The 23,800-nt window shown below is 37.3% G+C and overlaps 2 protein-coding genes and 1 pseudogene across 2 annotated transcripts; all 3 read left to right on the top strand.

The window, feature by feature from the left end:
- Window positions 1-974: 974 nt before the first annotated feature.
- On the top strand, window positions 975-4,719 carry LOC141847153 (uncharacterized; annotated as a pseudogene).
- A 790-nt stretch (window positions 4,720-5,509) lies between these two features.
- LOC141836934 (uncharacterized) lies at window positions 5,510-15,112 on the top strand. Its single transcript, XM_074724412.1, has 14 exons — window positions 5,510-5,825; window positions 8,085-8,838; window positions 8,911-8,998; window positions 9,594-9,711; window positions 9,862-9,951; window positions 10,051-10,344; window positions 10,429-10,536; window positions 11,285-11,356; window positions 11,440-11,526; window positions 13,302-13,373; window positions 13,457-13,546; window positions 13,944-14,051; window positions 14,151-14,219; window positions 14,873-15,112. The coding sequence occupies exons 1-14, from the start codon at window positions 5,601-5,603 to the stop codon at window positions 14,945-14,947; spliced, it is 2,250 nt and encodes a 749-aa protein (XP_074580513.1). The 5' UTR covers window positions 5,510-5,600; the 3' UTR covers window positions 14,948-15,112.
- Window positions 15,113-15,931: 819 nt separating this feature from the next.
- On the top strand, window positions 15,932-20,069 carry LOC141812641 (uncharacterized). Its single transcript, XM_074700657.1, has 2 exons — window positions 15,932-15,990; window positions 16,876-20,069. Exon 2 carries the CDS (start codon window positions 16,914-16,916, stop codon window positions 19,638-19,640), a length of 2,727 nt encoding a protein of 908 aa, XP_074556758.1. The 5' UTR covers window positions 15,932-15,990; window positions 16,876-16,913; the 3' UTR covers window positions 19,641-20,069.
- The last annotated feature ends 3,731 nt before the right edge of the window (window positions 20,070-23,800 follow it).

Below are 23,800 nucleotides of genomic sequence, written 5' to 3'. Positions count from 1 at the left end.
ATTTTTTTTATTTTGATGACAAAGGCTAGTTGATAGAGATATAAATTGAAGTCGAGAATATTTAATTAAATCAATTTTTCAATAAATTAATCTAAAAAGGAGGAAAAAATTGTTCACTTGTAGTTGGTTGTGTTTTTAAAAATGATAGTCGAGTTTTTAAACCATCATTTCACCCCTTTAGAGTTATGATTTATTGTTGAAATACTCGTAGCTACATTAAATCCTGTCATTTTTATTTCTAAAGTGAAAGATGATTTATAAATCAGCTTACATTTTATAAAACTTATTTTATTTTGTTTTCATAATTTAAAGTAACACATATTAATTCAAAATTGCTTATATTTTTAAAGTAAAAAAATCTTTAAAAGTTTATGTTTTTAAATATTTAACCACAAATTAATTTGTAAATCAATTTAGTCATTTATTATAGCACATGCCAAATTTTGGCATGAGCTAATATGTAAATCACTTTGCAACTAAATTTTGAGTGGCATTTTAGAATTTTAAATTTTAACACAATGGATTTTTTACATCATAAACTAATTTAAATCAACATATGCACTTGAATTTAAATCAACTTAGTTTGTAAATCGACTTATGACCGACTAGACTATAAGCCTGTTTTAGATTTTTTGCTTTAGCTTTACCAAAGGCATAATATAAATTTATGATTCTAAAAATATTTGAAATCTTAAATTTTCGAGGCACAAGCTTGTTTATAAGTTTTCTTACTCCCTAAAGATAAGGACAAGTTACAATTTATCCCGGGCTAGAATATTTTGACAACCCATCAACATTATAAGGGGTAAAACAATAATAATTAAAAATTAGCAAATTATTGGGGATTTGGGGGGTAAATGAAAATTTTCAATCTTCAAAGTTTGAAATATCTTTTACCAATCAACCAAGAAACAGAAAAAGCAAAAGGCGGCGTTTTCCTCTTCCCGCATTCCCATTCCCGCTTCGGCGCTCCCTCGCCGTTGGTACAGGGGATCGACGGAAAGGTCAAAATCGATGAGTTATTTGACTAATCTACTTGAGAAATCAATGGGATCGTGATCTGGAGTTCCAGATCTACCGATCTTGGTTACTTTCCGTTTCTCGGTTTTTTGCGTTACCAATTCCTTCTTCTATTTTGGTTTGTTCGCCTTCTTCCACCTCCTTGCGTTGCCGATCGAAGAAACTGATGTCATTCTAGGTTTTTTCCCCTATTTTTTTGTTGTCGCATTCACCCTATAGCGATGGGATCTCTTTCCCATGAGGAGGGATGATATTTTGATTCATTCCTCTTCCTCTTCCTTTTCGCCCTCGTCTCCTTGTGCGTTGAAGTACATCGAGCATCATGTATCCAAGTTGGACACACTTGCAGGCGTCGCCATAAAGTACGGTGTTGAGGTAATTCGGATTGTTCTTTTCTAATTGTTGATCTGGTTTCAGAAATGAAAAAAAAAACTCTTCTTTTGATGAATATTGCTAAAAAAACTCTTTTTTACTTATTTTTCTTCAATCCTTAATCGGTAAATGTGTGATAACTGTCGGCAAGTATAATTAAGACTTTAAAATGCCATGCTAATGCAAATAATCAAGCCCTTGCCTTCTTGTGTTGCATTGTACAAGTAATCCATTAAAGGCATTTTGCTATTAGGTGTTGCTATTCACTTATCCATTCATGAAGGCATGTGAGGGTCTTTATTTATGTGCTATTTATTCTCTCCATTGTTAGTCCTTTGATTGCGTTAATATTTGTCATTTTTGTAGAGTTTTTCACTACTAGATCTTTCAAGCATCTAGTGACATAGTGTGCAAACTGGTGAGCACTGAGAGTGTTCGCTTTTGTTTATGAAAGATTGCAGATATCAAGAAAATAATGGTCTAACAACAGATCTTCAATTGTTTGCTCACAAAATATTACTTATTCCTCTTCCCGGAAGGCATCCACCATCTACTCCAATCCAGTTTAATTGTTCTTTTGATGACAGGTACTTTCTGCCATCATATTTTATGGTCATTAGTTTTAAATTAATTGCAATGAGAAAAATGATCATTACTTCACATAAAAATATCAGTTCCAAAAGGATCATGATTCCACACCATAATATTGGATATGTGATTTTGATATGTTTCAGGTAGCACTCTAACATCGCAAACATTCTTTTGCTGTCACAATGGTGCATGTATCATGACAATAGCAACTTTTTTTTTTCCTCTTTATAAATAATCTAGTAGGCTTTGAAGGATATGGCAACTGCTACTGCTAGTTTGCAAGGTATCTTTTTCATGCCACTCTCCTCTTTAGTGCCATGTTTGCCTCCTTTATCATCAGAAATTCATATGTATCATGGAACTTTCTTGTGTTTCTTAAGCTTTAGGATGCATTACTTCATAAATGATCATCACACTGAAGTTACTTGAAACATATAGAAATTAGAAGAGGGGGGGGGGGGGGGGGGGGGCGGGGGACTACCCTTTATTTATTTATTTATTTTTTGTAAATTATCTTGCACTGTGTAACTTGATCACCGCACGTCATTCATAATGAAATTATCCAAATATTAACAATTCAACAGTCATAATATAGCAAGGAGGATTCATGAGTCATGCTGGTGGCTGTATTTAGAAATTGGGAAGTTTGCAGAGAATCATGTATATTTTATCATTTGACTAGCTTGCTTGGATTAGCATTTGCAATTGAGAAAGGTTGAAATGGAATCACCATCTATTTGGCATAGGTTACATAGATTTTGACCATTCTTTGAGGTCTATGCAAGGCTGTATTGTTGTTTTTGAACAAAGTCACAGCAAGAATCTATTGCAAATTCTGTGGATATCAATTCTGCAACCAAGTATTAAAAGTGAAAGTAAGAAGTTCAACCTAGAGGGTGAGCTGAGGCTCACGGTTCTATAAGCAAAAGTTTGGCTTTCATGTAGGTGAATCTGGCCCTCTAGCCCTCTAGCCCTCAAGGATACAATTTGAGACACCTCTACTACCTGTACAACACTCTAGAGGCTTGTTTGTAGACCCTTTCAACTCTAGGCAGTAATGAAAAACAAAAGTTTAAATGTAAGAATAAAAAGGAGAGCTTTTGGAGTTGAGAGCACACAGTAAATTGGAATTTTGCAATTGCAAATTGTTAGTGTTTTCATGAGTTTGAGTGGGCTATTTAGCTCCTTTTATAGAGGTTGGCCTCCCAAACCCATATCCATTGAATTGTTGCACCTCTTAAATTATGTTGGTATTAATTCTGCAAATAAGAATTAAAAGTGAACGTAAGAAGTTAGAACTGGAGGCAAAACTGAGGGTTAGAGTCCTAAAGCAAAATTCCAACCCTGGTGTAGGTGAATTCGGTCCAAGGATACAAATGGCAACATCACTGCTGCTTGCACATGCTCTAAAGCATGTTTGTAGACCTTTTCAGCACCAAGCAATAATGGAATAACAAAAGCCAAACATAAGAAAAAGAGAGAGGAAGAGGACAGCTTCTTGCAAAGTTGAACTACATTCAACTGCTCTCAAATATTAGTATCATTTTTTATTCCTTCGAGTAACATCACACATTCACTTACCATCAATGAAGAATGGCAAATTGCACTATAGTTTTATAATCTATTCCTTCTACCCTAAGGGGCCATGATATCCACAAAAGACTTGAAAGAAAACTCTTTTTCAACCATTCAAAAAATTTATTTGTTCTTGTTTCTAATCTACATTATAACATGAGTTGTTTCTTTGTGATGGATTAGCCCAACATTATCTTTATATCTATTCACATCTCGTCCTGTTTACTCTTATATAATTTTTTGTTTCAAAATATATCTCGTACTAATATAACTCTTGCAATTTGGAACCATCTCTGCATTTGGAACCATGCAGAGATGATGGTGCTACCAATTCTCCTCGAAGAGTATGTATTTGAATCTTTCCAGCCGGTGAAGTTAAACTTCCTCCAAGACAGTGAAATCTCACCTGCCATGAGTAGCTTACAGAGATGCTATGATATTCCATGCCATAAAAATGGATATACAAATAAAAGCACAGAAATGACTGTTTACAGAACAGGCAGTGTACCTTACTTTCAAGACACTTTGCTTCCAAAAATATCACCAGCTTCTGAAACACAATCTAGAAGATCCATGGGTCCATTCAGGAGCTACCACTCAGATAATGTTGATCTTCAGAAGGCCTTGCAACTTAACAAATGTGGAGATGCTAGTGATTGTGAGAAATCTAAGTTGGATAAGTCTGTCAAGCGTCGACAAAAAGCCGATACTAATGCTTGGAGCACTGATGTCAAGGGGTTCATAAACAAGATCGGAAGAGGATTAGCCCCAAGGGCATTGTTAGCTAGTCTGATGGATCACACAAGTCCAGCACAAGAAACTTCTCAAGCTACTAGTCTTCTCGCCATGATCAAGTCTTTTAGCTCCTTGAGTTTGCAAGAAGAAAACGACTCCACTTGGTCCTATTCTAGATGGACACCGAAGTCTGATTCAATCACAAAACCAATTTTATCATCTTTGCCAAAGCAAATCTCTGTCTGGAGAAGCAAAGCTGCTCTAGATTAACCACAGAAGAACTTATTTAGTTGTTGTACCATGTCATTTTGGAACAAAGCATGTTGTGTTAATACACTGGGTCTTGAGAACAATTCATCCTCGATGACGATTAGCAAATGTTGATAGAAATGTTATTCTTGGCATGTGCCATACTAATAAAAGGTGAAGGTGATAATTCTTTTTAATTTACTACAAAAAGATTGCAAATGTCTAGTTATGTGTTCAGCACACAATAGTCAATTTTATGTTGCATCATGTTTTCTCATTGAATATTATTGTATTAAAGTGTCAGAAATCACACAAAAAGGTAATTCACAATTGGGAAAACCCAAATAGCATCCTATATCATTATTGTTAGAATAATTTGATTTTTAAAAAAAAATAAAGTAGGAGGCTAAAGTCCATTTAGTTGTGTAACTAAATATCTTTTATTCTAAGAAGTTATATAGGAGAAACAATTTAATAAATTGAAATTAGATAAATTAAATTATTTTTTGTAAGCAAAAAAGTATCTATTGATTTAAACATTTGTCTCTCTTTTTATTTTTTTAAAATTGAATTATTTTAAGAAAATGAGACAACTTTCTTTTTTAGAAATTGATGGACTTATAAAAAGAAATAAAATTAAATGGACAATTTTCTAACAATTTTTAAAGTTTTTTTCTGACTTTTATTGTTTCACTCAAACAAATTGATTTTAAAAAATAAGTCGCGCTCATAATAATATTTGAAATTGAATTTGGAAAACGAAAGAATTACTTTTTTAAAGGGGACCTTGGTAATAATACTAATCAAAATTACAGGCCTTTTTAGATTTTTGTCCTCGGAAGTTTGCTAGCATATTTAGAAACCGAAAACCAAAACTAAGAGGGGCAAAATGAAACTTGTGTTCAATAAGGCAATAAGCCTATCTGATAAATGATAGAAGCCCGCTTCCTCGTTCCCTCTCATCTTGCTCCGTTCTTCCTTCCCGTTCCAAGCGATTCCTCCTCCGTCGACTGCGCCAGGGTTTGCATCGGCATCTTCCCCCGACGGAGGCCTCCGTCATGGAAGCCTTCAACGCCTTCAGCGTCCGCCTTAACGGCGTCGGCGGCTCTGTCCTCCCATTCTGCTTTCCGTCTCGAGCCAAGAGAGTAAGCGGTCGCTATGGGCATGCCCCAGTCCTTTGCTGTGCGTCACCTAAGGATCGCCCCGAGCTCAATAAGTGGGACATGATGGAGCTCAAGTTCGGGCGCCTTCTAGGCGAGGACCCTAAGCTAACTCTAGCCAAGGTAAAAAAAAAATAATGATCCAATGAAGTCTTTTAGAATCTGGTTTTGTTTGAGCAATTGAAACTGGCTTGGGAGATTTTAGTGGCTAGGGAGCCATTAACCTTTGCTTTCTCTGAGGTACTGTATGTTTGGTTAAAGAACACAGAATGTTTCTAGTGTTTTCGTAGCAGTGAAGATTTTATTTGCATGGAAGAAAAAACTACTTGTGGATCAAACAAAAATAGAATGTTCCTAGCGTTTGGCAGGGAAAAAGATTGACAATTGTATTTGCACGGAAGAGAAACTTAGAAAATATTTCTCTTTTGGAAATTGGAGTGTGAACAAATTGTGCATCTTTCCTAGCCATATGGTTTATATGATTGTATTACATTTAACCATGCAAAAACATATAAAGCCTGTTGGTGTATCAACATAACGTGTTGAGCCTGAGGAAGGATTACTAGGGGAGATAAAATAAGTTACTATGCGAAAGCATTTAGGCGTTGAAGTTTGATAAAATGAGATAAAATTGATTAAGATGACAAGGAGAGATTGATAAATTCCAAGAAATAATCAAATAAATAATGGTCTATTGTGGGAGCGCTAAGGGGATGAATTCCACAGCTTTACTTGTGTTTTCATTCTCATATGGTCTTAGTCAATGTTATCTTGGATTAACCACTCATGTACCTTACTGTTATTGCTCTTAGCATCAACGTGCAGACTCTTGCCTTGTTTGTTTTGCTGATGTATCCCCTAAGTGTGAGCTGACACTTCAGGCTTGGTGGCGGTTGTGCTGGAAAGTGGTCATCTAGTAGGTGGAGGGACTGCCAACGTTCAAGAAGCTAGAGTAGAAGGGCGAATATGATAGAGAGAGTTAGTCAACAGTAAGATGGTTAGGATTTTGAAGGTCAATGCGCAACTTCAAACAAGACATTATAAAAAAAAACAAAGACAATCCGGTGCACGAAGCTGCTGCCAGTGCAGGGTCCCAGGGAAGGGTCTGACCATATTGGATCTATTATACACAGTCTTACTTTGCATTTTGCAAACGACTATTTCCGCGATTTAAATCCGTGACATCAAAGTCACATGACAGTATTTTTATTGTTACCCAAGACTTTCTAAACAAGACATTATCAATGAATTGATTTAGGGCATTGTAATAGCGTTAAGAATGAATAGATGAAATAGGTCAACATACAATCAAGATATAATGAACTTGATTACTATTGGAGAAAAAGATGTGTTAACATCATATGTTCTTTGGTTGAAATAATGTCCCAAATCTGGGTTTAATTGATCTAATTTTCATATGTGTCAGGGTAGTGAGAACCATGCTTCTTTTTTTTTGTGTCGGTGCAATAGAGCAATGAGACCTGTGTAGAGTTGGTGTATCAATGCATCAGGGGATAGAGCAACAAAACAAATCTAGGTTGTCAGTTTTTGAGGTGCTGTTGAAGGCGTGGAGTGAAGACGGGAGAAGTATGTTGTGGATCCTTAATGGACAAGGTGATGAGCACAATGTTGAGGTGTTGGATCTAGATGCAAGGGAAAGGGGGACGAGAGCAATAGGAAGAAAAAGAGTCAAGAGGAGGGATGGAGGGGAGGGAGGCTACATCATCTTAATAAATCCATGGCCTCCTAAGAGGATTGAGGAAGATACTCTAACTCTAAGAGAGGACTTTCTTTCCTTCAAAGAGAGGGATAAAATTGTATTATTATTACAAAAAGAAAATAATTACACAGATATATGTTGGCCTCTGACATAAAACCTAATGACATAATATTCATGTGGAACTAAACAGATACATTATAACACACATATTTTCAACTTTAGCATTGTTTATATAGCAAATCCATATAGTTATATATGTGTAAACAATTTTAAATATATAAAGGCATCGTGACTTTAGGCAATGTTTCTCAAATTGGTATTAAATCAAGTTGGGTAGAAGTTTTCAGTTCTATTCTTTAATTGATCTAATCAAAATTTCATTTAATAGTGACAGCATCATATTAGAATTTATAAATATGCTAGAAATATAGAGAAGTCTAAATATAAGAATTGTAACATGTGAGCAAAGTGTGATCTTGTATCATTGGGTTCTGTTAAGAAAGGAACCAAATAGGTGATTACCCATATTATATGATTGTATCACCTCCCAAAGGTGGCAATTGATTTTTTAGTAAAAACTACCTTACTGTTTCTATATTCTTTACAATTGCCCTTGCATTTCATTGGCTGAAAAATATGATGCTTGAACACCTGGCTTGTAGATAATGGCGCGGAAATTGGATCCAAATGTCTCTTATCTTGATGTTGAAAAATCTTTCTATAAGAACAAAGGTAAAGGTAAAATGGGTGATTACGCACTGAATATCCCATCAGATGTGATAGTGGAGGAACTGCGGCCACCCAAGAAGCCTGATACATCTTACCAGAAGAATCCAAAAAATGTAAAGGATAGTAGCATAAATCTGTCTCGTCCAACTATGAGCAGAAGACCTAAAGCCATGAAATCCTCTGAGGGTTCCATACAGGCACAGACACAGCCAAACCAAATTAGAGGAAATAATGTTGACAGGAGTGAACCTCCCAACATTTCTTTGCGGAAGCCCTATGTCACCCAGGATGATGACTTTGAAATTAACTCAAAGTTCAGAATTGAACCAAATGTATTCTTGAAAATGAGAAAGCCATCTAGTGAAGATGTAAGTAATATATCTCTTTTAAGGAAGCCGGAGGTTGTCAAACCAAATTTTGAATCCACACAACAGAAAGTTTCTGCTGGAGATTCTTTTCAAACTAGTCTTGATGAAGTGAGGGGCTCTGATAGTGATACAGAGATCTCAAACAAGGGAGAGATGTCTGATGATCTCAATGCAATTAGCAGTGTGACAAGCTCAGATGAACTTCAGTTAATCAAGTCGGGACTACCTGTGGAGAATAATAAGGATGAAGAGCACTTATATGGCAACCATGATGCCAAATCTATCTTTCCTAAGCTTGATGATGATGGTGTGGTCACAGGTAATGTGATAGGAAGCCTTATTTCCGTTGTTAAAATTTAGTTAGTGTTTATATAGCATTCAAATTTTTTAGGATCACAGCCACCTAACCAAAGTGCTTCCAAAGTGTCTGTTGCTTCATCAACATCTAGACATGCTTCCCTGTTAGGGAAGCCTCAGAGGTACTTCGCTTTCAGCATATTTCAACTATGGGAGACTTCTTGGCATTGATACAGTTTTATTATGAAAAGCACATCTATATGATTTGATGTTTGCTATCTGGTTGTCTGGTATACCTACTTATTCAAGTGTATCTCAACCATGGAAGACTTCTTAACATTGCTACAATTTTATCACAAAGAGTATATTTGTATGGTCTGATGTTTTTATCTGGTTGTCTTGGATTGCTATCCTATGCAAGTATAGTTGTTTTCTGCCACTTTCAGATAGATTGTCCATTTGAGAAATGATTCTAGAACTCATGGCATCTATCCTCTAGTTGTGCACCTTTATCTGCTTGATAATATATAAAAATTAGAGAGGACTACAGAATACTTTTGTGGATTGCTATGTTTTCCCCCTTCCTGCATGGTTTTGCATCACTTAATTGCTAACTTTTGATAGTCGGATTGTTGTTGTAGGAGCTAGAGAGATGCTTTGCATGTTTGGAGTTTCTGATTTCTAAATCTTGATCATCTGCTTTTTGCCTTCCCCTATGACATTGATTGTTAGAAAAAAAAGTGGTACTATTTTAATTGATACGTTGCAAACCTTTAGGCTGGACACATCCACAGAAGGGATGCTACCTCCATATAGAGGGGAGAAAGTTGCTTTGCAGCTTGATGAACATGTCTTCACTGCTGGAACTGAGACTGTTATATCAGCAGATCAAGAGGTACTCTTTGTTGATTTTTCGTCATTATGGCTGAAGTATTGAGCATGTTAATAAATGTGATTTCACGATTAATGTCATGCAGTTTGGTTTACAAACTACTTTCAGAATACTATTGGAAGAGTTGTCTTACATTTAAATGGAAAATTGCAGGAAAGTGACTGGAAAAGGGCAGAATACTTACTGCATAGTGGAGAAAAAGCTGAAGTGGAATTGATTAGTTGTAGCAGCAGAGGTTTTGTTGTCAGTTTGCTTGAACTCTGTGAATCCATGTGTCTTTTTCAAAAAATCATTTTTCATCATATACTGATTTCATATTTCTCATTTTCTCATGGTTCCTAGGTATCATTTGGATCTTTGCTTGGTTTCTTACCTTACAGACATCTTGGTGCCAAATGGAAATTCTTAGCTTTTGAATCATGGTTAAGGAAAAAGGGGGTGGATCCCTCCTTATACAGGCAGAATCTGAGCATTGTGGGCAGTTTTGATGTTAGCAATAAAAACCTTGAATTGGAGCCTACATCTCAAGAATCTTATAAAAAAACTGAAGTGTCACCATCACAAGAAAAATTTGAAGAACTTCTTGAAGCATACAACCTTGAAAAAACCAAGTTCCTATCATCTTTTATCGGTCAGGTTGAAAGACATGCTTCATCTTTACATTCTTGATATGCTAACTTCATTACTTGCAACTTAGTGAAGACCAATGTATGAATGCAGAGACTTAAAGGTTCAGTAATTCTGGCTGATAGAAAATCCAGAAAAATAATGTTCTCTGGGAGGCCAAAAGAAAAGGAAGAATTGATTGAGAAAAAGAGAAGTCTTATGGTATGTTGCTAACTTGCTATGCTTATGTAATTGCTATCACACTTTCTTTTTCGTTAGAAACCATGTTATATATAGCCAGATGCTTTGGAGCATGTACTGAAGTTTTTCAGATTCCAGCTGGCAGATAGTCTTAGACAGTTATATTTGATTAGGTCACTTCTTTATGCTAAATTCATTCTGGTACAGAACCCATTTCTAGTTTTCTTTTAGCCTGGTATGTGCAAGAAGACTACGAGCAAAAGTTCTCAACAGTAGATAGTTGGGCATCAAAGCTGCCAGATCTGTTTGGCTTGGATAATGGATTATAGTAAACCTATGAAGAATAAAGCTGGAAAGGGAAAAAAGTGAACAAATATCATATGCACGATAAAGGGTTCTTCCTCTTCTGTTTTGTTTAGTTTATAGTGTAAAAAGGTCAGACATCAATGCTTTATAGTAAACCATTGAGATTTACTTGTTCTTCTTTTCTTTATTTCTATTATGTATTTGGAATTAGATGTAGTTCTGGCCAAAAAAAAAAAGAATCTTAAAATGGCCAAAATGGAAAATGGCCACAATTGAATAGACAGGTAGAACCATGTGATTTGCAATTTCCTGTTCTTGTTGAAAACTATTTTTTCCTTTTCTTAGTATTTGATGAAACAGTGCCAGTGGATACGGCTGTTTGTCACTGTGATGGAAGCACTATATTCACCTACCAATAAAGGAACCATATTGAGTTTATAATTCTTAATTGTTCTTTGTGCAGGCTAGACTCAGTATTGGTGATGTTGTGAAATGTCAGATCAAGAAAATTACATACTTTGGCATATTTGTGGAGGTAATCAGTGCTCTCTATTCTTTTGCTGTACCATTTTGCAATAATATCTACATTGACAGGAAAAGCTGATTTGGCATCAATAGGTTGAAGGAGTACCTGCCCTTGTTCACCAATCAGAAATTTCATGGGATGCAACTTTAGATCCATCCTCATACTATAAAGTTGGGCAGGTACTGCAAGGAAATGATTACTTTCCTCCATGCATAATGAATGACACTGTATATCCATCGTTACACATTGAACTTGGACATGTATGCTAAGTAATACTTTAATTTCTTTTTTTCATCCATGGGCATTACAAAATGGTTTTGTTGTAGCTAGACTAGAATTCACATGACTTTATGTTGGAGTTTGAATAGGTTTATCTGTTTAGAAGGATTCTGTGGTGGTACCAGTTCATGCATTTTAATAGAGGTCTCGTACTCCTAGTGATATTAGATTGAAGAAAATATTGCTATTGATCAATATCTCTTGGCATGAATTATGGATGTTTGGCACTGAAATAAAGATTTCAGTATCATGATAGACATTTATATAGTGAAGTCATTGTTCTATATTTTCCTTAGATTAGTGGTAGGTTTACCATCAGCCTAGACAGATAGTGGTACGTGTATGCCTTCACACAATCTAGATAACCAGGGATCTTATACAACATTGATTTTTACCATGACCAGAGTTGATAATGCATAGCCATTAATCAAGTTATCAAATCATGGCACTATTTTGGATTGTCAGTTATGTAGTTCTGAAACATGATCAATAAGAAGATAGCTAGTGATCTGATACAGACTGTGTTTATTGATTGTTTAATGTAGATAATTTATAAAGTAGTCAACATTAAAGCAACAACTCAATTTAGAACATCATGTAAGTATGAATCTGTACTCAGTTGGGTATTGAATAGTCTTACATCACATAACAATAATACCCAAGAATAACATCCAATCGATTCTTTTGTGCCAATTACATCTTGTTTTAGGTTTGGTCTCTCAAACATAAGCTATCACGTGTAATATTTTGGAACATTACCACGACTATGTGTATATCCTGTTGTTCCAATGTGTCATGACAAGAATATGATTGAATGGAAAAGATGATAGTAGCCTTACATCAAACAAACACACACAAATATGAACATTTGAATCAATTGAGCAAGCGTTTTCTAGTTAATAGGATAAACAATGGAGAGTCAAGTATATCTTTATATCCTCTTTAGGCTAAAACAAATATTCCATTAAGACTGGTACAATCCACCATAATTTATGGATTGGAGTGCTACACTATTAAGAAGCAACATATAAATTTAATAAACATATATGTGAAAGCTAAGGTGGATGTGTGAGGATCGTAAAAAAGTGAAAAATATCATATTAATATTCAAGAGAAGGTAAGCATAGCTCCAGTAGAAAATAAATAGGAGAAAATAGGTTGAGATGGTATTGACATATTTAAAGATAACCAAGAAATTCTATAGTTAGAACAGTTCACTCTATTATAGTGGAAGGCGAAAGGGTAAAATTGAAGGTGTAAGAGGATAAGAGAGGCCATAGAAAAATATTATTTAATGTAACAAAAAAATAATTTAATTAATCTTAATATTACTAATGATATAGATTTGCATGTAGCTTAATGGATTAATGTAGCTAGCCCAAATAATTGGATAAAAATGTTTGACAAGATGATGAATACAATGAATTGAACAGGCATTTTCTAGTATGTGAATACTGAATAACAAACCTTGTGGGGTGGTTAATAGATCAGGTGAGGATGCACTTGGTTATATTGATGCATGCCAATAAAAGTCTTTGTTTGCATTGAATGCTCCATTATACTAGAAGTAATGCACACCTTGATTAATGAAATTGAGCAAAGATTCTGCATAATTTAACAAGATTCATTCTCTTTAAAGTTTCTGAAATTTTAACATATCTATTTTTTCCCCCAGATTGTGGAAGCAAAAGTTCATCAACTAGATTATACTCTTGAACGAATCTTTTTATCTTTGAGGGACATAATGGTATGCATGCCCACATTCTGAGTTTCATGCAATAAGATATGTTTGGATATAACTATCAAGCATCTTCCTCGTGACATTTTCAGCCAGATCCATTGATGGAGGCCTTGGAATCTGTTATTGGTGATGGTACTTCTTTGGGTGGAAAACTTGAAGCCACACAAGCTGATGTTGAGGTGTTAAATTTTTCCATCTTTTGTTAATGTTTCAGTATACTAATTTTTTACTTGATCATCTCAGTTGAATATTCATATTTGTTTAACAGTTTAGTCCATGAATTTGTGATACATGCAACATAAGGACTTATTTAATTGGAAAATTTTCATGGTAGCATCAATAATAAGAGCAGTCCATAGTTCATTTTGAATATTCATTAGTAGTTTCTATAGAACTATTGCTGCATCAACTTATTTTTGTCGATTGTATCATAATGTTCTGAATGTTCTTTTCTATTCACTCCTTAGCCTATTTGTATATATTTTGAACATATATTCAAGATAGTCAGTAGCCTTTCCTTCTTTTTTTCCTTCAAAATATAACCTTTTTACTGTAACATATTTGAATTGTGCTCAGTGGGCTGATGTGGATTTGCTCATAGAAGAGTTGCAGAAGATTGAGGGAGTAACTAGTGTTTCTAAAGGCCGTTTTTTCAAGAGCCTGGGTTTAGCTCCGACATTCCAGGTTAATTAGCATAATTTTTCTTTTTATTTTGCTAAGTCAGTAACATGTCTTGCATTGCTCTACCTTTATTACATAATTTTTATTTTTATTTATTTTCAGGTGTATATGGCTTCCATGTTCAGAAACAAGTACAAATTGCTTGCTCGTTTCGAAAACAAGATCCAAGAGGTATCAATTTTGTAGGATGCCTTGTAGTTTCATCTGCTGCAATCTAATAACTTCAGGAAATGTTGAAATATGGACAACTTCTTAGTCAAAACAAAGCCTAGTTTCGAAAAGATTTTAGTGCAAAATAGCATTATTTTGATCACATTAGCAAGCAGTAATCATCTTCAACCTCTCATACAAGCACAGAAATACACTTCTTTTTTTTGTTTAATACATATTAATTTGTCAGAATCTACATCTTGCATATGCTTCATCTACCATCTTCTAGATATGTTTTCTAGATCTATCTATACTTTTGAATTTGGGATTAGATAAAACAAATTAAAACATGGCGCATCTATCCGTTACTAGCTAACTTATTCGGCTCTTTAACAACAACAATAACAACTAAGCCTTTATCCTACTAAGCATAGTCGGCTATATGGATCCTTTGCATCATTGAACTTGATATTCTACTCTATTTATTCCACTCTTTAGCAAATACAAAAAAAAAATGCTGTTAATGTCTAAATATTTTCCTTCAAAAGTATCACAACTACCTAAATATATCGCTTTTCTTATCCTTGAATTATTTTTCTACTCATTTCTTTTAATTGCGATGCTTATCTTTTGCCTAACAGTTCTTCACTTTGAAACACGATTATGTTTTGCAGATAATTGTGGAATCATCATTGGATAAAGAACAAATGAAGACTGCAATTTTAACATGTACCAGTAAAGTCAACTGAAAGAGTATTAATGATTGTCCTGAATCTTTTGTATTTTGCTGTCTTTCTTCTTTTTTTCTTTTTGGTTTGATAATTGTCCACTCTTCATTTCATAGGCGAAAAGGGTTCATCTGTATTATGCTCCTATTTTAGGGTGTAAGTAACAACTCTGGTATAATTTGCAAACAGTAATGTGTAGAGAAGCTCATTAAATCTAATTGATATAAAATTGATTAATTCTATATGTTACTAATTAATGAATTTTTTTATCAATTCAATTTGATAATATACATTTCAGCAAAAGGTAAAATTCGTTGTTTTAATGGTTCTACACGATTGATTTCACGATTATCTGTGAGGAGATAAATTAAAAAATTATAGTTGGTTATTATGAGGAGGGTATTGTCTCGGTTTCGTTGAAATTCAATCTTTATCCACTTCAACAAATTTGCTCCGTAGCAATCAACTCAATCATGTATTGGGATAATTTGATGACATACATGAATTGATTGATGACATTATTAGTCGAGTCGTTTGGTTTATCAATCGAGTTGCATAGTTGTCGTTCAATTTATCAATTGAGTTGCATAGTCATTGTTCGATTTAGATATAGTGGTCGATTATATCAATTTAGTTTAATTGATTTAATTAAATTTGAAATTTTAAAACTGAGATCAAATTGAATTTTCCAATTTAATCGGTTCAGTCGATTATATCTATTTAATCGACATTTTATTCATCCCTAATTATAATTCTCTTTGCTTGGGGTAATGAAGAATGTATTAGACAAGCAGGTTCAAAACCTGACCAGCGAAACAAATGATGAGACCAATCAGGTTTGACTGCGATTTCTCTATCGATTGAACCAAGTTACCAAACAAATCGGGCCGAGCCGGGCACGGACCGCTTTCTGAGCCGGGTCCAATCCGATCAGGTTTCACCCCCGTCGGCCAGCTCCATTTATTCCTTGCACGCAGTCTGCGGCTCGTGCCGTTGATTTCGAGCGCTGGACGGCGAGCCGTGGCGAGCTCTAGATCGATTCTACCTTCAGTTCTTCTCTTCTGGTATGGTTCCTCCGAGATCACTCAGTTCCATCCTTTATCTTCTCCTTTCTGCTGCTCGCTCGATTTCTAGGGTTCGCTCATCCGGTCGGGCGCTTTTGGTTATTTCCTATTTGTTGCTCGTGAATCCTGCGTTCTCACTTCTTAGTTTTCTCCGAAGTGCTTTTGATATGGTTGGAGTCGTTCCGGTTGCTGGGTTTGTAGGAAATTTTAGGGTCAATTAAAGTTTTGGTGTTCGTCCCTTTTTGTTAGCTGTTTTGCTTCTGGAAAAACAATACATCAAATAATCTGTGGCATTTCATATCCTTCCCAGATGGATGCTTATGACAATAATCTAAAAAAGAGGAAAAAAGGGAATCTGTACCGAATGCCGATTGTATTCTAGTATTTGATTTCTACTAAAAAAACAATATTTTTTGAAATTATAACATTTTAGCCTTTCTTTTCTCTCTTTACCATATCAGTGTGCTTAATTTGATTATTGGATTAATCTCATGCGCGTACATATGAATATTGTTTCTCTCTGGCCTAAAATTCCTAGGGTTCCATTAACTTGGTGAAGAAACCTGGATGATTAGATGGAGATTTTTAAATATTGAAATTTCGATAAATGTTGGTCAGAAGTTTTTACGAGATTATCATTATTACTTGAATGTGTGGTATATCTGTCTCTGTGTCCTAATGGTTGTTAATTTTCTGTTTATGCTAGATAAAACCTAGTTAGTTGGAATCAGCAAGTAAAAATTTTTTTACAAGATTATCATGATTACTTGAATGTATGGTATATCTGCCTGTGTCCTGATTGTTAATTTGCTGTTTATGCTAAATGAAATCAAGTTTTGGTATCAGTAGTTAATTAGTGATTCTCTGTGGTGTTCATTTGGTAAGACAACAATTTGGAACTTCTGGTACCCTGCACAAAGCATATGGGGAAACAGAGTGAATATAACAAAGAGAATGTGAGCCACGAACAGGAGAATGATAGTGAGATAGAAGAAGTTCCTTCCGAGGAGGAATTTATTGAAGTGAGTGATGAACAAAACCTTGATGAAGAGTCCAGTGAAGGAGAGGAACCCTGTGAAGAACTTATTGAAGAAGATCCTGATGAAGAACCTTACAAGAAGGTACTTTGTGAGGAACAAGGTGAAGAACTATATGAAAGTGACCCAGAAGAAGAAGAGGAGGTGGATGATGACATTGAGGTACACAGTGAATATGTTCCAGAAGGATTTGAACCTCAGACATCTTTGAAGCATGATGATGAAGAGCATAAGTTGAGCTCTGGACCTTCCTGTTTAGATAAGGAGAGAAGATCAGCTGATAAATCCCAAGGGTATGAGGAAAACAGGCAAAAACATAATGAGGACTCACATGTAGAGATACACACCTTTTCCACCAGTATGGTAGGAAAAGAGAACACTCACAGGTTTGGTGATAAAAAACGCAGCAAATGGGATAAGGACCCTGAAACTTACAGAGTGGAATGCAGTACTAATCCAGATACTACAACTAAAAAGCGAAGGACAAGATGGTCTACTGAGGATTCCCAATCAAAATTGTTAGACCCTCCAAACCTTCCAGATTTTGTCAAAAATATCATAGGTGGTACTTCCGGCGATCCAGTAACTGAGAAATTGAACTCTGAGCTCGTTATAATTAACAAAAAATTGAATGCTATTGTATCAGTTGACGACCAAACTTCTCTGAATGATCCAATCAAGGCTAAGCATCAAAAGAAGCTCATAAAGCGGCGGCAAGAGATCATGTTACGGCTGATTCAGGGGAATGCTGCTTTCGATGCCGGTCCTAAAAAGCTTTTCAGGAAGCTCTATATACCAGTAGAGGAATTCCCTGACTACAATTTTGTTGGTCTTATACTTGGTCCCAGGGGAAACACACAGAAAAAAATGGAGATGGAAACAGGGGCTAAGATTTTGTTGCGAGGTAAAGGTTGTATCAAAGAAGGAAAAACCCGGAAAAATAAGCACACTGTAAAAAACTCAGAGGATGATGCTTTACATGTCTACATAGAGGCAGATACCCAGGAGTCACTGAATGCTGCAGCCAAGATGGTAGAAAAACTGCTAGTTCCTATGGAAGAAGCAATCAATGAACACAAGAAATATCAGCTGAGGGAGCTTGCGGCATTGAATGGAACACTTAGAAAAGATGACTATAATTGTAAAGCACTATATCCATGTGATATCTGTGGAGGCACGTTGCATCCTACCACATCTTGTCCTTTGACTGCTTCAAATCCTGGAACAAGCAAAAGTGACGATTTCCTCGCCGAAGTGGGTAGTTTTGGAGCTTCCCCATTTATCCATCCCCAAGTTCCTAGTTATGGTCCTACCTTGGTTGGCAATCAACAATCTGAAGCTTTGGCATCTTCAAATATTAAGTGTTTAAACAAGATTGATGTGACTAATTTATATGTTGCCCATCTTCCACATTTCGTTGATGATGATAAACTAAAAGAACTTTTTTCACAATTTGGATACATCTCCAAGGCAGTAGTGATCAAGGAAAGGACCACTGGTTTAAGCAAAGGATATGGTTTCGTCCACTACACCGATCCTGCCTGTTCTGCAGCAGCGGTTGCTCATATGAATGGGTACAGCATAGGTGGAAAGATTCTTTCAGTCAAAGTTGCAGATCATCGATTGTCTAATACCAATACCAATATTATAACACAACAAACAAATTTTGGCAATCTACCAAGCCATCCAACTGCAGCAATTTCTCAGGGAGTACCAGGTGTTATGAGCTGGCCAGGTCCTCCAGGATCTATTCTACCTGAAACTCATGTAAATTTTCCTTCAAAAAACAGTTTGGCAGCTGATTCTTCAAGCTATCCAACTTTCGTTTCTCAAGGTGAGCAATGTGCTATGAGTTGGCCAGGTCCTCCAGGATCTATGCATCCCGAAGCTTATGCATCTTTTCCTCCAAAAAACAGTTTTGCAGTTGATTCTTCAAGCTATCCAACTTCTTCCATTTCTCAAGGTGAACAAGGAGCTATTAGTTGGCCAGGTCCTCCGGGATCTATGCTTCCTGAAGCTCCTGCATCTTTTCCTCCAAAAAAAAGTTTTATGACAGCAGATTTTTCAACATATCCTACTTCTGCCACTTCTCAAGGGGAACATGGTGCTATGAATTGGTCAGCTTCTCCAGGATCTATGTTCCCCAAAGCTCATGCATCTTTTCCTCCAAAAAGCAACTTTACGTCAACTGCAGATTTACTAAGCAATCGAACTTCCGCCATTTATCAGCTGGACCAACCTGGTGGTAGGAATTGGCCAGGTCCTCCAGGATCTCTGCTTCCTGAAGCTCATGCATCTTTTCCTCCAAAAAGCAACTTTACATCAACTGCAGATTTACTAAGCAATCGAATTTCTGCCATTTATCAGCTGGACCAATCTGGTGGTAGGAATTGGCCAGGTCCTCCAGGATCTCTGCTTCCTGAAGCTCATGCATCTTTTCCTCCAAAACAAAACTTTACATCACACACCAATTCAACAAGCTATCCAACTGCAGGCATTTCTCAGGCAGAATCTAGTGTTGTAAACTGGCCAGGTCCTCCAGGATCTATGCTTCCCGAAGTTCATGCGTCCTTTCCTCTGAAAAGCAACTTTACATCATATGCTGATTTTTAATCGGGCTTTCTCCATTGTCTGTCAAATATGAATCCTCCTCATGCCATCACAAACACAACGGAACTCAAGTGGTTCCCTGGTTATTTGAAGAGCAGAGACTTTCAAGATCAGTAACGTGGATTAATTTGTTCCGACAATGTACCCTCTCGGTATGTTCCTAGCCCATCCACCGTGAGCAACCATTACCCTGGTAAAAGGTAACACAAGCTTTTGACTATGTTGTTATGCGGTTACATCACATACAAAGTTCTTGTCAATCTTAATCGCATAAAGGTGTTGAACATTGAGAAAAATTGGTAAGGGTTGATTATTGGTATTTCACATCATGCTCCTTTATAATCCTACTGATAGAAGGTTTTTGTCCTTGTTAAAAATTGATAGAGCGTGCCTTTTTTTTTCATTATCTTGGTTACAGCTCTAATGGACACTCGTGGTTTACATGCATAATTCCCTTCTGTGAATTGTCTAATTTACATGGCTGTTCATGTGCAGAGTATTGCTATTTTATCATTGCTTCATAAACATTGTTCTGTGATCTGAATATGAAAACATGGTTTCCTAATGCTGTTAACATAAAGCTAAAGGTAGTGTATTTAAAAAGCAGATCAGATTGGCCAGTTTAACTGGTTGATGCTGGCATCAGAAGCTAATCGTGTTTGATTTATTGTAGTTATATAAATTAATAATTTTGTTTTAGAAAATAGTAAATAAATATTGATCATTAGAAACAAAAAAAGATAGAAGCAAGAGTTAAAAAGAATAAATCTGAACCATGTTCTTACTAACAATCTCAAACATTAATTTTTCATTCATTTTAGAAATTAATTTTCCACTATCTGCTTCTGAAATATTTATTCATGTTCTTATTCAATTTATTGGTTACAAAAATTAAGGATTTCATCATGAACCTCATAGATGTCTCTACTATTCAGTCTTTTGATGTAATGCTGGCCGTTTGTTTATGAACGATCCAGAGTAACTATATCACAATTGAATTGGAGACTTTACGGTTTATCTCATAGTAGTTTTTCATCTATTATCAAGATAAAATAAATTCAGAAGAGTAAATTACAGTCCATATGATAGCTCAGTAGTTTCAGTGATTCAAACACGAGAAGCGAAGTTCTGCATTAGAAGGTTTCCTTTGACGTATGGAATGCAAGAATATTTTACAATACGATAGGATACTAACTGTTCATATCCACAAAATTCTAAAATTTGATAGGGAATTAACTGTCCATATCCTCAAAATTCTACAATATGATAGTGTAATAATTGTCCATATCCTTAAAAATCTCTTAATTAACTATATCAAGTCTGGAATGTCAGCTTCTATGTTATTGCATATAGAAGGTTCCTTTCACACTTAATGATTTCACACGGTTAATTTTATAATCATCTATGAAAAAGTTACAGTTGATCATTACGAAAAAGTTTTTTTTAACTTTGTTGAAATTCAATCTTTATCCACTTTAATAAATCTGTTTTATCGTAATTTCAATTCAATTATATCTTGAGAGTAAGATTTCTTTCCCACTAATTTTGTGGTATATTATTAAACACAAAGGTGTATCAGTTGAAAGGTGTCTCAGTTGGTCAAAATTAAAAAGTCAATATAGGCGCTTTTTTTAAAGTCTAATGGACGAAGTGTCTAAAATATTTTTATTATTGGTGCAAAAAATACTAGATCTTTCCTAAGATTTCGATGTTTGATAATATACCTAAGTCTGATCAGTTTGACTAAGGGTTGATCCAAACAGGATTTGATGTTTGGATGTGTGAAAGTGAGTGAAGTCTAGTCAGATGATTAGCGAGAAGTCCTAGTCGGTTAGACTAGGCAGTGGAAGTCCTAATCTGAAAGATCGGGCAAGGGAAGTCCTGATAAGTGAAGCTAGGCAAGAGAAAATCCTAGTTGTAGGCTAGGCAAAGGGAAGTCCTGATTTGGAGGATCAGGCGGAAGTCTTGGCAGAGTCGAAGCACTAGGTGAAGTTTGGGCAGGTCTGGAGGATCGAGTCGCAGCAGAAGTCTGGACTGGTTTGGAGAACCGAGTCGCAGCAGAAGTCTGGGCTGATCTGGAGGATCGAGTTGCAGCAGAAGTCTGGGCTGGTCAGAGAGGACCAAGCCGCAGCATAAATCCTAGGGGCTGAGGACAGAACCGAGCAAAAGTCCAACAAGTCAGGAGGACTTGGTTGGCAAAGGTAAATTCTTCAGAGTGGAGTGGGTAAGGACGCGTTTCCGAAGTGGAACAGTAGGCGTCAGACTAACCTAGGATTTCGGTAGAAATCTGAAGTTAGACCCACAAAATAAGGGTAGGATGTGTTGCTTTGTTTGCATGCTTATCTTGCAGGAATCATGATGCAGGGGCAACACATGAGGAGTCCGACTTCAACGGGTCATAACTTTTGACTCGGGACTCAGAACGAGACATGGTCAAATGCGTTTCGAAACCCTTTCAGAGCTCTACAAAAAGTGTCTTTGGAGTCGACTCAACTGTAGCTTGAGTCGACTCGAGTGAGCCTGGAGTCGACTCAGATAAGTCTGGAGTCGACTCAGACAATGGATAACGAGCAGGATGAAGAGTTACTGCCACATCGACTGGAGTCGACCCAGATAAGCCTGGAGTCGACTCAGGAGCAGTATAAAAGAAGGTGAACGTGCTCAAATGAAGCATATCGATCTAGAAGTCGTCCTTTCTTACAAGTGGTGATTCAGAACGCGAATGGAGCTAAGATCTTGCAATCGGGGAAGATCCAGGAGGAGTGCAAGGCGCTCAAGACTTCCAGAACGGCATCAAGAAGTTTGGTTTAATTTCTTTACTTATCCTGCTTTAATGTTATATTTATTATAATTTAGTTTTGGACTGTAGGATGGGTTTCTTCGCCTCCGAACAAGGTTCGAAAAGGAGACCACTAGTGGACGGGCGCCTCCTGTACATAGGCCTTGGACGTATTAACCATGGGTGGTTAGGAACCAAGTAAATCCGCGTGTTCCTTTGTTTTGTTTTCTAATATTCGACTGTAAGTTTTTGTTTGATAGAACGAACGATTTTTGAAAAGTGACGACACGCTATTCACTCCCCCCTCTAACATGTCACATCGATTTAGATCTGGTCCAGACCCAACCTGGGTCAACGGGCTGGGTGGCCCATTGACCCGGTTAGTCGGGCTGAACCGGCGGCCTCTCCTTAAATGGACTTATGGACTGCAACGAGGAGAACGATTAGACTTTTTATTAATTTATTAAAAAAAGGACCCGCCGGTTCACGTACATCTTTCTTCTCCTTACTCGTCGCTCCACGTTGCATGCATGCAGCAAAGTCGTCAACTTTTCGTACCTGTGCACGCATAAAGAAGAAAGAACGAATTAAAGGCCAAGGGCAAGGATACAGGGTATACTTTTATATATATATATATATACATACAGGCAGAACGGCTATGCTAGGCGTCAACCCGTACGCGCCACCGTGAGCGCCAGCCGACCTCTCCTCCTTGCCGCCGTCGCCGTGCCGCCGTCCGATCACCGCCGACCGTCGGACCGGGTGCATTGGACGCGCAGCTCGCCGGCGCTCCGACCGGCGTCGGATTCCGGCCGGATGGTGGCCGGAATCCGGCCGAAAACCGCCAGAAACAGGGGAAAGCGGCTGACGGGCGATTTCGGCCGGAATCGAACGGATTCCGGCCGAATCGGGGCCGGAGACCGGTCGGGGTCGACGCGCCAGGCGACGGCGCGTCGACCCCGGCCGGTCTCCGGCCCCGATTCGGCCGGAATCCGCTCGATTCCGATCGAAATCGCCCGTCAGCCGCTGGTGCCCACCGTTGGCCGGAAATCGGCGGGTTTCCGGCCAAATCGAGGCCGGAGACCGGCCGGGGTCGACGCGCCGTCGCCTGGCGCGTCGACCTCGGCCGGTCTCCGGCCCCCGATTGGCCGGAAACCCACCGATTTCCGGCCAACAGTGGGCGCCTCACGAACAACGCGTTTCCAGGCGATTTTCGGCCGGATTCCGGCCACCATCCGGCCGGAATCCGACGCCGGTCGGAGCGCCGGCGAGCTGCGCGTCCAACGCACCCGGTCCGACGGTCGGCGGTGACCGGACGGCGGCGCGGCGACGGCGGCAAGGAGGAGAGGTCGGCTGGCGCTCACGGTGGCGCGTACGGGTTGAC

Source organism: Curcuma longa, chromosome 1 (assembly GCF_044706935.1).
Source record: "Curcuma longa cultivar G26 ecotype Majalengka, Jawa Barat chromosome 1, ITB_CL_G26_1.1, whole genome shotgun sequence".
Lineage (NCBI taxonomy): Eukaryota > Viridiplantae > Streptophyta > Magnoliopsida > Zingiberales > Zingiberaceae > Curcuma > Curcuma longa.
Note: the sequence above shows the minus strand (reverse complement) of the source record. Positions and strands in the feature narration are given on the sequence as shown.